Consider the following 16,605-nt stretch of genomic DNA (forward strand, 5'->3'; position numbering starts at 1 on the left):
TTATTCCTATTGATGACCCTAAGTGCTTTGAGTCGGACAAACTTATCCCAGTGGTACTGTGACACCCCCACTACTGTATAATATTGTATAAATAATACAATAAATACTGTATATTCCTGTATAAGTTGAACTGGAGGGCTCAGTAGATGGAATATGTACTGTTGGCCAAATACAGGGGAGCAGGCAAAGAAAAGCAAAACATTTGCGTCTTCCCCAAAATCCATTGTGCATTGCTAGGTTACACTCCGTGCAGCAGGATAAGCGGCTCATTATCTGCCTGCCTCTGAGCCTCCTAATCTTGTTTGCTTATTGACTGCAACAGAGATCAGCAGAGCCTCAGTAACAGCCACTCGTGTCCCCTTTGTTTGGAGCACAAGTGACAGAGGACATTGAGTGCAGGGTGATATGGATGCTGTCAGAATGGTGACTGTTTGCAAGCAGGACAGACGAGTGACTTGCTCATGTCTTTGTGCCTCTAATGGGTTAGTAGACTGCTGTCAGCCTTCCTCCCCTGGAGCCATGAGAGACACACAACATGTGAGGATCTCCAGCGGGCACACATTGCCTCCTCCTCTGCACAGCTGGAGCCTCATCATGCCAAGAGGAGACAAGAAATCAGAATGCACTTAGTAGCGCCCAAGTGGCCGACACCGTGCTTGGTGGCATCTGATGTGAAGCTCAGACCATTGACATTCAAATAATCTAGACTCATTGGCTGCTACAAACTGCTCCCAGCCTGAGGAAGGGCGAGACAGCATGGTGTCTTTATGAGTCCTCTGCCACCGCCTTGGGAGCCAGTGTGAGAGCCGGCATAAGGATGGGTTGTATCCTATCGAGCTTGGGCTGGCAATGGAGAGACTCACTAGACCACACAGAAACCTCACCTTTGTTGCCAACACTTAACCTCTCTGAGCAGCAGCAGCAACTACTTGTTGAGTCCTGGAGGCTGATTCAGCACGACATTGCCAAAGTCGGGGTTATCCTATTCGTCAGGTAAGGATCTGCTGGGATTTCTCCTGGAGTCAAATATTACTCCATCTACCATTCTGCTTCTATAAAGGAAATTGTACACTGCTCTCACTTTAATCAGAGGCATATGGCTTTGTCTTTGAGTCTGAGCTCAGCAAATGTCCATCCATGTTGATTGTCAGCTCTTTGAGCAAGGCTTGCAGATCCCATTCTTATTCTGTAACCCTTGTTTGTTATTAATGACTGTGAAGTGCCTTGTAACTTGCCGGCGCTACCCAGATAAATGGTAATTATTCCTTTCTATAAGATATATAACAATATCCCAGCTATTCCCTTTCTTGGATTTGTGCATTCATTTTCTCTGTGTCTTTGCCCGAGGGGAGCCTCATCAACTCTAATCTCTTCCCACCACTGCCTGACGCTTAATCCTTAGAGTCACCAGCGAATCCTTTGAATTCTCCCTAAGGGAAGGCAAGTGGAATTGCACTGTAAGAGGCTCAGCAAAGCCAAGCTGCACGCTGCTCATATGCATAGTTTGCCTTTATGCCTTCTGCATGGTACCAAAGGGGCACACACACACATACAGAATTACTATTGGTGGTGCTGTTTCACATGAATGAAGCCCTGTGGAATATGTTGCGCTATATAAAGTAATAATACTAACAAGCTGTTATTCTCTGGCTCCAGGCTGTTTGAGACTCACCCCGAGTGCAAAGATGTGTTTTTTCTCTTCCGGGATGTGGATGATTTGCAGGCGCTCAGGGCAAACAAGGATCTAAGGGCTCATGGGCTGAGGTAAGTTCATATCAGAAACTGGCTGTAAAAGTGAATATTTTTAATGAAGCTGCCCCTTTCTTTTTGGATGCTGTAAGCCACAGACCTACTGTACATGAGAAACACGAGATCAGTTGCATAACTACATGTCACTGGGCCCCAAACATTGCTATGTTGATCTATTCTACCAAGGTATAGCGAAATTACTAATCAGGGCTTTATTGGGCCCTCTGCACTCTTGGGTCCCCTTGCAACCACAGGGTCTGCTTCCTCTGTATTTCTGCCCCTGGCTGAGGTATAGCTGTATGGCAACAGGCAAGGTCAGTGAGCAAGTCTGGATCTGAGTGCATTGGCATTTATTTGATATACTGCCACCTATTGTCTCCTTGGAATCCAGACAATGACATGGCTGGGGGGGATTGGTACCATTTCTGCACTTCAGTGGCAGTGTTTTGTTTGGGGAGGGGGTTTTATGCTGAAACCCAGGCAGACCGTTTTGAGCCCATGTGGAAACTAGACTGACTGGTAGCAAACCCTGTGTGCTGTCTTTCTACCCTTGAGTGTATAAACAGTGGGGTAAATGGTACTGCAGGCCCATTGCAATGTCAGGCCTGTGGGACATGGGGCTTCTTTAACATACTTCAAAATAAAGGAAACGTGAACCCTCAAAGCAAATGCTCTACATTTCAAGATATCAGCAATTTGCTACTATATTGAATTTGAAGAAACAGTGCCACCTACTGGTCAAATCTAAACAGCAGCAGCGCAAACGTTTATCATTTATTTTGAGGTTTCCATTTCTTCCAGTTTTTTGGGGAGGAATTCACAAAAGTGATGTTAAATGCACACATCACAAAGCGATAGTCGCCAAATTGTAAAAATGGTGCAAGCACAACAAATTCACAGAAGGTATCTAATAGTTTTATGGATTTGTCCTAATGCCACCAAATTTTAAGAAGTGTTGCATACACAGTAAATAATAGTCGCTATTGCACTGAAAAATGTAGTTTGAGCACCAAAACCCATCAACATTTTTTTCCTGACATTTTTGTTACGGCAAAGACATTTGTGGGTTCAACTTATTCTCAAACAGATCGTACACAATAGCCCACTTCCTAACAACATTTTTAAAAATTGTCGGTAGAGGTGGAAAAATTACATTTTTACGACATTTTCCTTTACCAACACTTTTTGTGAATTCCCCCCTTAGAATCCATTTTACATTTCCAAAGAATTTCTAAAATGTCACTGGACTAGAGAAATGCACAGCACAGACATAACTGAGATACTAAAATATGGGCATGGGAATGGCAAACACCAGCACAAACCGCAGCACGGCTTCTTGGCATTCTGTATATTCCAGAGATACCCGACTCAGGAGCCCCTCTCAACTGCCTGTAATTAGTAGCAGCACTGCTGCTGGATGAAAATTGACTGTAGAGCATCTGTATTTGCACTGGGCGCACTTCTATGGCACAGGGTCACACTGGGCGCGCTCCTATGGCACAGGGTCGCACTGGGCGCGCTCCTATGGCACAGGGTCGCACTGGCGCGCTTCTATGGCACAGGGTCGCACTGGGCGCGCTCCTATGGCACAGGGTCGCACTGGGCACGCTCCTATGGCACAGGGTCGCACTGGGCGCGCTTCTATGGCACAAGGTCGCACTGGGCGCGCTCCTATGGCACAGGGTCGCACTGGACGCGCTTCTATGGCACAGGGTCGCGCTGGACGTGCTTCTATGGCACAGGGTCGCACTGGGCGCGCTCCTATGGCACAGGGTCGCACTGGACGTGCTTCTATGGCACAGGGTCGCACTGGACGCGCTCCTATGGCACAGGGTCGCACTGGGCGCGCTTCTATGGCACAGGGGCGCACTGGGCGCGCTCCTATGGCACAGGGTCGCACTGGGCACGCTCTTATGGCACAGGGGCGCACTGGGCGCGCTCCTATGGCACAGGGTCGCACTGGGCGCGCTCCTATGGCACAGGGTCGCACTGGGCGCGCTTCTATGGCACAAGGTCGCACTGGGCGCGCTCCTATGGCACAGGGTCGCACTGGACGCGCTTCTATGGCACAGGGTCGCGCTGGACGTGCTTCTATGGCACAGGGTCGCACTGGGCGCGCTCCTATGGCACAGGGTCGCACTGGACGTGCTTCTATGGCACAGGGTCGCACTGGACGCGCTCCTATGGCACAGGGTCGCACTGGGCGCGCTTCTATGGCACAGGGGCGCACTGGGCGCGCTCCTATGGCACAGGGGCGCACTGGGCGCGCTCTTATGGCACAGGGGCGCACTGGGCGCGCTCCTATGGCACAGGGTCGCACTGGGCGCGCTCCTATGGCACAGGGTCGCACTGGGCGCGCTCCTATGGCACAGGGTCGCACCGGGCGCGCTCCTATGGCACAGGGTCCCACTGGGCACAGAAGTGGCAGATGTGCACAAAGCTCTGAGCTGATCTTAGATGAAATCACATTTAGGCAAATGAAGAAGACAGACAGCTGGAGGAGGAGGAATAAAAGTAGACAGCGAGCCTGGGAGAAGCGCAAAGCATCTGCTGCAACAATTAAAAAAATAAATGAGAATCCTTTAAACGGAAAATTAAATCTCACATCATTTGGCCAGTGTCTAAATTATTAAGGCTGCTAGTTTTTTACGTGGGAGCAGTTTGGAGCAGCCATTTATAAAAACAGCAACTGTAAAACCGTTCATTAATGAAATTATTACCTGACAAGTCTCCGCTAATTGGATTTACCTTTGGAACAAGGTTCCTGAGTGGCGCCATGATCAATAGGTTTAAAGGTTAATGTAGACATTTGTCTGCTGGGCCTTTGTTCCCTAGGAAAGTGCAGGTACAAGAAGATACACTGGGAGTTCCATTCTCACAGGAATACTGCCATGGGAAAACAGGTTTATTTCAAAACCCATCAGTTATTAGCGCTTCCCCAGCAGAATCCTGCATATTTCATTTTGAAAGTTTACATGGGGCTAGCCATATTCTTCATTTCCCAGGGTGCCACAGCCATGTGACCTGTGCTCTGGTAAACTTCAGTCTCACTTTACTGCTGCGCTGCAAATTGGAGTGATATCAATCCCCCCTCCCAGCAGCCGATCAGCAGAACAATGGGAAGGGAGCAAGATAGCAGCTCCCGGACACCTCTGCTAAAGGATTCAGCTGCCTGAACTGCCTCCATGGGCTAATAGCACTGCTGGTACTGTTCTGAATTTTAGTGAATGGCTGAACAGGCAAAATTGCTTATAATGCTCCACAATTTAGGGTGGCTTCAGGCATTTCTCTGGAAAACTGCCCCATGTGCCATTAGCCTCAATTAGCTTGTACAGAAAGGATATTTACACACAGTATGCACTTGTAAATAATGGCACATTGACTTGACTTCCTAAATACATAATACATTGAGGGGCAGAAGTAGTGGCACCACAAATACATTAAAGGAGAAGGAAAGGCAAAAACTAAGTGCTTTATCAGGAAGGTCTATGTAAATACAGCCAATAAGTCATAACAGGATTCTGGGAAGAAATTCCTTAAGGCTCCTAGAAAAGTCCCATTTACATGGGCTTTGTCCCATTTACATGGGTTTATCCTATAGGCTAAAGCTCACCCACTGGGTTTAAAGCAGAAGCCAGGATAATAGCTGATCAGATTCCCAACTACAGACCGGTTTCGCCCTTCTTGGGGCTCATCAGTGTAGCGCAGGGTTTTAGCAATCACAGAAACACAAAAGAAACAGGATTTCTTGTCTCCTTTTTTCGTGTGCCAGGGTAGCTCTCGCCTTTCTCCCCACTCCTGCTCCCCCCCTTAGGAATGTGTGATCTGAGCCAATCAGCAGGAAGCTTCCTCATAGTCTTACACACTGCGCATGTACAGGGATCTTGGTGCAGGACCGTGCATTATGGGAATTTTGTTTACAATCAAGAATAAATCAAGAATAGTTTGCATTGCAACAATACATTTGTTGGTTCAAGAGTAAAATTTGAAATGGTAGAGTGAATTATTTACTATGTAAACAGTAACATTTCTAAATGAAAAGTCACCATAAAAATTGTGACAGTATCCCTTTAATATTCTCCGGGGCTGGGAGTGATGTCAGTGTTGTGTTTTGGCCACTTAATTAGGATTGCTACCTTTGGGAACAGTCGGTGGCAAAAGATAATGTGTAACTGCCTTTCCAGGGTCCTGTCCTTTGTGGAGAAGAGTGTTGCCCGGATAGCAGACTGCGCTCGTCTGGAAGAACTGGCCCTGGAGCTTGGCAGAAGCCACTACAGATACAATGCTCCTCCCAGATATTACCAGGTAACCCGCCAGTGGGAGGTGCCCAGTATATATGGTACATACTATTCATAAATCCCATGGGTACTAAGGGAAGCAATGTTGCACAAATACTCTAGCTAGAAGGAAGGGGGGGGGTCCTGGGTATGTGCCACCCACCCCTTCCCCACATACATCCAGGGGGGATGCAATTGGTGCTGCATTCAAAGCTCATTAGAACTTAAGCCCATCTGTGTTGGTTGCACATAAACACAGATGGGCTTCTTACCATAATAATATTAGCATCATTCTGATGTATTTATAAAATGCCAACTTATTCTGCAGCACTGTACAATAAATGGGTGTATATAGTCAACATACAACAAAACTATCAATACAAGAGGAAAAAGGACAGAGCAGAAGCAAGGGGAAACCCCAAGGCACCAGGCCTGATAAGATGGGGTGATAACAGGGATATTAACCATGATAGATACTTGTGGGATGTATATATATAGGTGTTGGGTGGGAGAACAAGAACCATTTCTATCTTAGAGATGTTTAATTAAAGGTACCATTGGGACATTCGAGTAGAGATAGCAGACAGGCAGGAAGAGACCAGAGATAAGAGCTCTGAGAGGAGAGATAGATATGAGTACCGTCAGCACAGAGGTGGTACCGCAAACTATATGAATTGATTTTCCAAGGGAGGAAGAGTAAAGAGAAAATAATAAGGGGCCCAGGACAGAGATTTGAGGAGACAATGAAAGAGGGATCTGAGCGGTAAGATGAAAACCAGCACAGGGCAGTGTCACGAAGGCCAAGAGTAGTCCATTTAGATGATTCTAATAGGAGCCAGCAGGGGGTGCTATAACATCCTAGGAGCTGATTGTTCAGGCTGCAGAGGCTTATTTACCAATGCTTGCTAAATATCTTAGTGAAGATCTGATCAGCCTGCTGTAGACAGAATACTGAAAACAAATAACTGGTTGCTATGGGTTACTGCACCAACACCATTCTGTCTGGTGTCAGGAAATGAGCCTTGGGGTTTTACAAAAGAAAAACAATGGATTCTCTTGTCAGGACAGAAAGAGGAGACTGGTGGCGGCTGCTTTATTAGATAAGGAGCCTCTGAGCCAGAGACAAGCGAGAGTCGCCTCACAGCTGACAATCAATGGGGCCCAAGGGCATCTATCTACTAATGAATATTTAATGTATCTACTTGCCCTGCACTGGGTTTTATCAGCTGATGAGGAAATATTTTTCATTTTTCAAGTTATTGCTTAAGGCATTGCAACTATTACCCTAACCCCCCCCCCCCCCCCCCCACTCAAACACACACTATTTGTATAAATGCAATTTATCCTCTGTTGGATCTGCGGTGCATAAAAGAAGAATATGCTCATTACTTCTCCAGTAGGCAGCAGCCATTCTCATTAACCAGATATCCCAGCCAAGAAAGCTTGGTGGGCTCAGCATGTGGGCTGCATGGCCACAGAGATACTGCAGTTTAGCTTTGTACTAAATCTAGAATGGATCTGCCCCACACTCTTCATTTTCTATTGGTTTCTGGTTCCTGAAATGTTTTGCTCTGCAGCCTTCACGCCAGCAATGTCAACTGGTTGCTGCAGCTTAATTACCCTAGTAACCAGGCACCAGTTTGATGCGAGAATGGAACATTAATAGGAATGACTACAATATAAAGGTGAAATTCCCTATCACCTATGTAAATACAGCATAATGTATATTATGGTAATACATAAAGAGCCATAAATAACCTGTAAAATATATCTTTATAAATCAGTGCTGAGTAGAGTCAAGGCTCACTATGTAATTATAAAGAATAACTTATTCCCTGTTGAAAAATATGAGGACTTAGTGACCTGCATGAAAGAATTTGGCCTGGGGCCTTCAGCCTTTGTGGTTATAGAAACTACTGCATGATATCCCTATATTTTACAACAGGGGGTACATTATTCGCTATATATTGACTATATCAAAAATAAGGCAAAATGCAGCCCAAACTACTGTCCATTGATTTTTGTCCTATCACATTCCAGTTCATCCATTTTTTGCACAACAGATTTACTAAATCTTGACTTTTTAATATCACTTTCTAATCCTGCCGCACCGCTCCGTATTAACCCAAGGCATTGTGGCCCAGACCCACTGCATAAAGGCTGTTTTATTCACTTGAATGGGAACCATGCAGTCTATGGCACAGAATGATGTCTGGACAAATGTGCAACTGGGACCTCCATGTTCCCAAGCTGCCCCATTGGCTGCCCATGTATATGCCAAGTACACTGTGGGTCTCAGACAAATGGATTGAAAGCAATTCATTGCTCTGGCATCCAGAGCTGAAGGTTTAGTGACAAATATATAAATATGTTACAATAATCAGAAAAACTGTTTCTCTTGCAGTATGTGGGAACTGAGTTTATCTCTGCTGTCCGCCCCATGTTGCAAGACAAATGGACAGCGGAAGTGGAGGAGGCATGGAAGGTATGAAAGCATTATTTATTCTCTGGCTTAATTTAAACTGACCCATTGTAAAAAGCAGGGGCACTGGGACAATAAAAGACTGCAGAGGATTGCTTCAACCAGGTCTGGACTGGGATTCAATATAGGCCCTGGCATTTCCAGTACACAGAGGCCCAAACAGCCCCCCACCCCAGCCCAATAAATAGTGAGTGTCTATGGCATCTTACTGCAGCCCCTCTGGTATTTGAAAGAATCTAAAGATTGCCAGTCTGGGCCTGGCTGCCACAGCTTCCCCTTGCAGGCAAATATCCCATGTAGCCTGTTGCACAGCTGCCCCTACAGTTATGGCCTGGCACACAATTACATACATGACTAACACGGCACCACTGCTCTTCCTTCTAACAGGGCCTGTTTGCATATATCTGCACGGTGATGGAGAGAGGATACCAGGAAGAAGAGAGGCGACACAGTGATGGGAGGAGCCTGATCGATGGGCTACAGGGGAATAAAGGATTAATATAAAGTGCCCTCAGTGTGTTTTGCCCGCTAGCCCATAATAGGAGGCCAGTAGCAGCCCGATGCTGTACTTAGAGAGATTTACTGTATCATACCAAGTAATGAATAAGAATTACTGTATACACAGAACAGATCTCTCTAGCTTTGTGCACTATATGTTACAGACTTAGTAGAAAAAGGCTTATTTAGCTGTAGCCCTTTAATTTATTAGGCGTGCATGGGTTTCCACACCGCTCACTCTACCAAAGAGAAAGGAGGCCTCTCTGAAGCTCTACAGATTCATTGGCTGCAGTGGCCAAATGATTTAAAATAAATTAAAAAAAAAACAAAAAAAAACAATGCTAGCTTAGACACGCTTTTACACAAGAAAACAATATCAAGACAGACGGCCAATATAATGCTCTGTAGGGAACTAAGCTAAAGAGCTGTACAAACTGCCCCTTACAACACACCAGGGCACCTACAATGCCAGCCGCATCTAACATCTACATTACAACACTTGGCTCTAACAACGGAACAAAAAACTAGAGCTAGCAGGTTCCTTCTATTACAGTATTTCCCCCTCCCATAAATACTGAATATGCCATACAGCCGACTGTGCTACAGCTATGAGCCAAACAGCAGAAAGCTTGTCGTTGAGCAACTTCTGGATACGTGTTTATTCCTATTAAAACAAAACATTTTCCACTTGGGGGTCTTTGCTGCCATTTTATTCTCTTCCTGTTTATTTTACACTAGTCAAAAAAAAGAAATTCCTCAGTTTATCAAATGGACTCTCCAAGACATATTTAAAGGAGAACTCAAGCTTATGAACTAAAGAGCCCCACACAACACAGAAATCCCTAATATACCTATCACTGCAATCTGTTCCTTCAAAAAGTTTGAATAAATATTAAAAAAAATAAAATTGTATGCTGGAATCCAGCTGCAAAACAGTCCTCTTTCTGCATCATTTGAAATCCTAGCAGGGGAGATGGGACTTAAACATTAATGTTACAAATCGTAAAAACTTCTCTACAGCTTACAGACAGCATGCAGGAACTACATTACCCACAATGCATTGCACTGTGTTCCTTTCCTTATGGACTTCACGTGTGGGAATTGAGAGATTTGGAGGATGCAGTTACTGTTATTTTTTTTTGTTTTTTTGAGTCTCAAAAGTAGTCAGCCAGATCAGCGGGGGTGGGGTTTAGGTAACAATCATGAAAAGGCTGCATTTTTTTTTTATTGATGTATATTGCAAAGTTGCTTGAAACTATGTTTAAGCTTAAGTTGTGTCTGGGTGGAGTTCCCCTTTAAGATGCTTAAAAAAAAAAAAATGATGTTATTTAGCCCTGCCCACACTGGGCTGAATAAGGTGCTACTTCAGTACCTGAATTATAAACCTTACCATGAAACAAAGTGAGCCGGCATCACAGAAGCAGCAATGAAACTTAGCGTTCTCTTTAATGAACAAACCATACGCATCCAAACTGGACACAGAACATGTGAAGTAAAATTCCTTTAAATCTGAATAAAATAAAAACTAAGCCATCTCAGCAGCAGAGATGCAGTAAATTAAAGTTGAACCATTTCTAGCCATCCAGCCCAGCAGGAAATGCCTTGTTCTTTATTGCCAGTGCTGTGGTGGGTGGGCAGGGTCTGTGGTCCCTTACTGCACCCTTCACTTGAATTAGGAGGCAGCCTGGTGCAGGGAAACCAAGGGAAGCAAAGTCCATTATTGAGTGGCACTGCTCTTCTTATTTTTACTCTTCTTGTCTTTCTTTTTCAGTCCATCCATATTTGCCCGTAGGAGGTTGGAGTAGGCCTAGCATATAAAAAAAAAAAAAAAAAAAGTTACAAAGGGGCCAGAACATCAGAACATAGAGTCCTATCAATATGCTAGCAGGGGATAAAGCACTGATCTAGACCTGTAATCCTATTACATTTCTGAATGAGAGATTTTGTTTAGCTATGATAGTTCCCTTATATGCGAGCTTCCCTAGCACAATCATTAGCTGCATGGACAGGTGACTCGGTGGTTCCTACTCGGCACCATGTTTCCTAACACTATTTCAGCTTCTAAGCAGAGATCAGAGCAGCGTTCCTGAACGTACCATTTGGAATTTGTTGACTTCTTTTGAGCTGACCTGGGGAAGAGTAGAAAGAAAGGTTACTGAAGCCTTGTGGTTACAGTGCAACGGGCACATTTAGTGAATAGGGGGGGCACCTACCACTGTGCTGATTTTCTTCTTTCCGTCAGTCGCTCTCAGAAGACATTTGTTTTCTGCTGGTTCAACGCTGTCGGACTGGCCTTTTCGGGGAACCGGCTTCGTTCGACCGTCATCTTTTTGAAACAGGAGAAAGATAAACTTAAAGGGGTAGTTCACCTTTGAAATAACTTTTAGATGTAGACATGGATATTTAGAGCACATAAATTAAGACCATTTGGAAACTGTTAATCAGCTCTCTTGTTTGTATCAGCCACCAATTTACTATAGCAACCAGGAAGTGGCTTTAATGAGAAACAAGAATATACAGTGGCTTGCAAAAGTATTCGGCCCCCTTGAACTTTTCCACATTTTGTCACATTACAGCCACAAACATGAATCAATTTTATTGGAATTCCACGTGAAAGACCAATACAAAGTGGTGTACACGTGAGAAGTGGAACGAAAATACATGATTCCAAACATTTTTTACAAATAAATAACTGCAAAGTGGGGTGTGCATAATTATTCAGCCCCCTTTGGTCTGAGTGCAGTCAGTTGCCCATAGACATTGCCTGATGAGTGCTAATGACTAAATAGAGTGCACCTGTGTGTAATCTAATGTCAGTACAAATACAGCTGCTCTGTGACGGCCTCAGAGGTTGTCTAAGAGAATATTGGGAGTAACAACACCATGAAGTCCAAAGAACACACCAGACAGGTCAGGGGTAAAGTTATTGAGAAATTTAAAGCAGGCTTAGGCTACAAAAAGATTTCCAAAGCCTTGAACATCCCACGGAGCACTGTTCAAGCGATCATTCAGAAATGGAAGGAGTATGGCACAACTGTAAACCTACCAAGACAAGGCCGTCCACCTAAACTCACAGGCCGAACAAGGAGAGCGCTGATCAGAAATGCAGCCAAGAGGCCCATGGTGACTCTGGACGAGCTGCAGAGATCTACAGCTCAGGTGGGGGAATCTGTCCATAGGACAACTATTAGTCGTGCACTGCACAAAGTTGGCCTTTATGGAAGAGTGGCAAGAAGAAAGCCATTGTTAACAGAAAACCATAAGAAGTCCCATTTGCAGTTTGCCACAAGCCATGTGGGGGACACAGCAAACATGTGGAAGAAGGTGCTCTGGTCAGATGAGACCAAAATGGAACTTTTTGGCCAAAATGCAAAACGCTATGTGTGGCGGAAAACTAACACTGCACATCACTCTGAACACACCATCCCCACTGTCACATATGGTGGTGGCAGCATCATGCTCTGGGGGTGCTTCTCTTCAGCAGGGACAGGGAAGCTGCTCAGTGTTGATGGGAAGATGGATGGAGCCAAATACAGGGCAATCTTGGAAGAAAACCTCTTGGAGTCTGCAAAAGACTTGAGACTGGGGCGGAGGTTCACCTTCCAGCAGGACAACGACCCTAAACATAAAGCCAGGGCAACAATGGAATGGTTTAAAACAAAACATATCCATGTGTTAGAATGGCCCAGTCAAAGTCCAGATCTAAATCCAATGGAGAATCTGTGGCAAGATCTGAAAACTGCTGTTCACAAACGCTGTCCATCTAATCTGACTGAGCTGGAGCTGTTTTGCAAAGAAGAATGGGCAAGGATTTTAGTCTGTAGATGTGCAAAGCTGGTAGAGACATACCCTAAAAGCCTGGCAGCTGGAATTGCAGCAAAAGGTGGTTCTACAAAGTATTGACTCAGGGGGCTGAATAATTACGCACACCCCACTTTGCAGTTATTTATTTGTAAAAAATGTTTGGAATCATGTATGATTTTCGTTCCACTTCTCACGTGTACACCACTTTGTATTGGTCTTTCATGTGGAATTCCAATAAAATTGATTCATGTTTGTGGCTGTAATGTGACAAAATGTGGAAAAGTTTAAGGGGGCCGAATACTTTTGCAAGCCACTGTAAATAGCAGTTGGCCTGAATAGAAAGATACATAATAAACGTAACAGTAACAAAATTGTAGCCTGACAGGGAAATGGTTCTATGGCTGCCCCATTAGAAAGCTGGAAAGAATGAAGATGTACAAACAATTGAGGCGCAGTTACAAACTGTCCTTTCAGTCCATTAACATATCAACTGATCTTTCCCACTGACCATTATAAATTATAGGGTACACTGTGTTTTACAAGGCCATAGTACAAAAAAAGCAACACAGACTGGGATACACTAGCACCTACATAAAGGTGTAGAAAATGCTTGTATTGACAGCTTTGATGTCCTCATAATATGTCAGCTTCTGCTGCAAAAAGCTGCTCTTCACTATGTCATGCACCGGGACTATTAAGAAAGCTTGCAAGTTTTAACACCATACATTTAGTTATAGTTGCAGTGGATATAGTTTTCAGACAGGATCCATTACAACTGTAAGTATAGTGTTATTAGCTAAAACAGCTGTAATCTCAGCCAATAGGATTGTTTTGCTGCCAATGAGATTGCTGCAGTTTAGTTACATCAAGTACACACTACTGTTTTATTATTAGAGAAAAGGGAATCATTTTTAACAATTAGGATTATTAGAGATTGGACCCTTCCTGTAATTTGGAGCTCTCTGAATAATGGGTTTCCAGAAAGAGGATCCCATACCTCTACTACCCTAAAAGGCAATGAGGGCTACGTTCATCTCAGCATATCAAAAGTTCCTGGGGGCTGGCACTTACATTTCTTTAGCGTAATATAAACACTTCCTGATGTCCGGCACTTCTGGAACAATCGTGTCAACTCTGTGAGAAACTGGAGCGAGAAGAGACATAAGAGCAGATGTTCAAGGACCATTTACCAGTAAATCACACAGAAGTGTTGCAAAACAAGCCCTGTTTGTTGGGAGAGTATTAAACACTGGTGTATACGTATGAAGCACTGCGCATATTTGTAATTTAAATGTGTCCAGTATAGGTAATTATATAGGCTACAAGCACCTTATGCTTTCTCTGTATTTTGCTGTGGCAAATTACATGCATGGCCACACTGCACTAACCCAGGGTAAAAGCCCAGACTGCAAGAAGTCACAGCAACAAAAGGGCGCTGCCACAGGAAAGAAATCTTATAAACCCCCCCTGAGCCCGATTTACCAAACTGGGTGCAAATGTGCAAAAAAAAAAGATTCACCTTCAAACCCATATTTTTTCCTGAAGGCTGACAGACACATGTCCATACCCATATTAATACAAGGGCGCCTGTAAGAAACTATTTAGCCAATCAAACTGTAGTGTGGCAGCCACAGGCAGGTATAGGGGGGAGGTTATTTATAACCCAACAAGTGGGAATTCCATGTAATGATCCCACTCAAAAGCCTGTGCCCTGTCTGTCCCTGTGTTGTTACAGCCCAACACTGCTGCCAACAGGGGCCTGGCAGGGGCTGCTCTGTGGGGCAACACAGGGCACTAATCCCACAATGCATTGCAATACAAGCCCAACACTGCTGCCAACAGGGGCCTGGCAGGGGCTGCTCTGTGGGGCAACACAGGGGACTAATCCCACAATGCATTGCAATACAAGCCCAACACTGCTGCCAACAGGGGCCTGGCAGGGGCTGCTCTGTGGGGCAACACAGGGCACTAATCCCACAATGCATTGCAATACAAGCCCAACACTGCTGCCAACAGGGGCCTGGCAGGGGCTGCTCTGTGGGGCAACACAGGGCACTAATCCCACAATGCATTGCAATGCAATACAATACAATACAATACAATACAATACAATACAAGCCCAACAGGGATAATAATGCCATTAGGCTTATAGATGTACGATCCAAAATGAGGGAAACACAGACTTTTTGAGCGACAGAGGCCACGACCAATTTAGTCAGCCGACCATATAAAATACATTTATGCAGTTGGACAGTTTAACATCATTGTAAGCCCGGCTTCTTCTTTTCACTATGGGGTCCAATAGGCCTTCTCTCCACAGTAATTACAAGTGAACTACAACCCTCCAAACCCTTTCCATCCAGCCTCTGGTGGAACAGTATTTCCGTGCCTGCCTCCCTACCTGCTCACTCTCCAGGAGAACCATCTTGCCCAAGCGATGAGCTCAGCATTCACCGGCGCCGGAAACACGTAACCCGGAAACAGCGGCTTTAGCCTCACTCACTAACCATAGAATGAAGCCTAGCAGTGCAGAGCGTCTGGTCATAGAGTGTGCGGCGCTATCCCCAGGGAATTCCAACAGCGCAACAAGTAGGTAGCAGCCAATGCACCGCTCTAATGAAAGTTTCCCAGCGCCCCCTTGCGGCATATCGAGTCAAGTTCTCTGGGACACTGCACTTGTTCAGGTAGGGAGAAGTTGTGGTTCCCTAGTGTTTCCTCCTCATCACAATTAAATGATACATTCAGTTTTAGCTTTGGCTATCATTTCTATTCTTTTAAAATATACAGTGGGTTTTAATGACATTAATAATTACATTCATAATGCAGAACAACTTTTGTGTGGAATTCGCTTTTAAAGGGCCATCATCATCATTTACAGCAGCAGCAAGTTAAGCAGCACAGTTACACTGATTTATAACAAACAGGGGATTTGCAGTGATGTAACAAACAATTGTTACAGATTAGAAATGGGATCTGAAGGCCCTACTCACAAAAGCTTACAATCTAAAGTTACATATGTGAAACTGGAATGACATTTATCCTGCAAGGTGTCCTGGGAGATATTTGTTTATGAAGTTGCCATTACATGTACCCTGCTATGTGTTCTGGGGTTGTATACAAGGAAATGGTCAGGGCTACTACAGACATGGCAGCTCACCCATATATTTTGGACTTCTCCCTGATTTCAGCCCCCTCCCTGGGTCACTGCACTAACACTGTCACTCATTAGCACCTGAACCCTCTCTCAGCTGCTTCACTGAAATGCATAGCTTCCTTACACCAAGACCTTTTCTATATACTGCATGCAGTTATAATTCATTGGGATGCATGCTGCAGCCTGAACTGGATGTAATGAAACGGCTGCCCCATTTATAGCTATGAAATGAATACATGTTGAGAGGCTGATTAGTAATAAGCTGAAGTGTGGGCTGATTTGCAGCAGGTTTGCTTGTAGTATTGTTTATTGCCACCAGGTGTCACCCTGTATTTAAAATAGGAGCCTGTGTCCCTGCCTCCATTCAGATCCTTGAAATGTATGTTTGTATATATGTATTTATATAGTGCTAGCACTGTACTGCAGAACAATACATTAATACAACATATTATTACCATAATAGATAAATAAATAAATACAAAGTACAATAATTAATATAAATAAATACAAAGTACAGTTGCATTAAGCATTCCACAGAGCTAAGTGTCAAAAAGACAAGAGTGAGTGTGAGTGTCATTTTCTAAAGCCTCTGACATTCATTTTGTTGTCCTAGGATTTAATAGCTAATATTTCCTAATGGA

The 16,605-nt window shown here is 44.4% G+C and overlaps 2 protein-coding genes across 2 annotated transcripts; one reads left to right on the plus strand and one right to left on the minus strand.

Annotated features, from left to right (window-relative positions):
• Positions 1 to 817: 817 nt before the first annotated feature.
• Positions 818 to 9,012, plus strand: xgb (x globin). Its single transcript, NM_001011196.1, is given in 5 exon segments — positions 818 to 993; positions 1,657 to 1,764; positions 5,934 to 6,054; positions 8,431 to 8,511; positions 8,896 to 9,012. Coding segments are annotated over 5 exon segments (603 nt in total).
• A 1,416-nt stretch (positions 9,013 to 10,428) lies between these two features.
• On the minus strand, positions 10,429 to 15,273 carry srp14 (signal recognition particle 14kDa). The gene is given in 5 exon segments (NM_001006888.1): positions 10,429 to 10,813; positions 11,103 to 11,135; positions 11,220 to 11,332; positions 13,882 to 13,954; positions 15,212 to 15,273. Coding segments are annotated over 5 exon segments (333 nt in total). The 5' UTR covers positions 15,236 to 15,273; the 3' UTR covers positions 10,429 to 10,723.
• Positions 15,274 to 16,605: the final 1,332 nt, after the last annotated feature.

Source organism: Xenopus tropicalis, chromosome 8, assembly GCF_000004195.4.
Source record: "Xenopus tropicalis strain Nigerian chromosome 8, UCB_Xtro_10.0, whole genome shotgun sequence".
NCBI lineage: Eukaryota > Metazoa > Chordata > Amphibia > Anura > Pipidae > Xenopus > Xenopus tropicalis.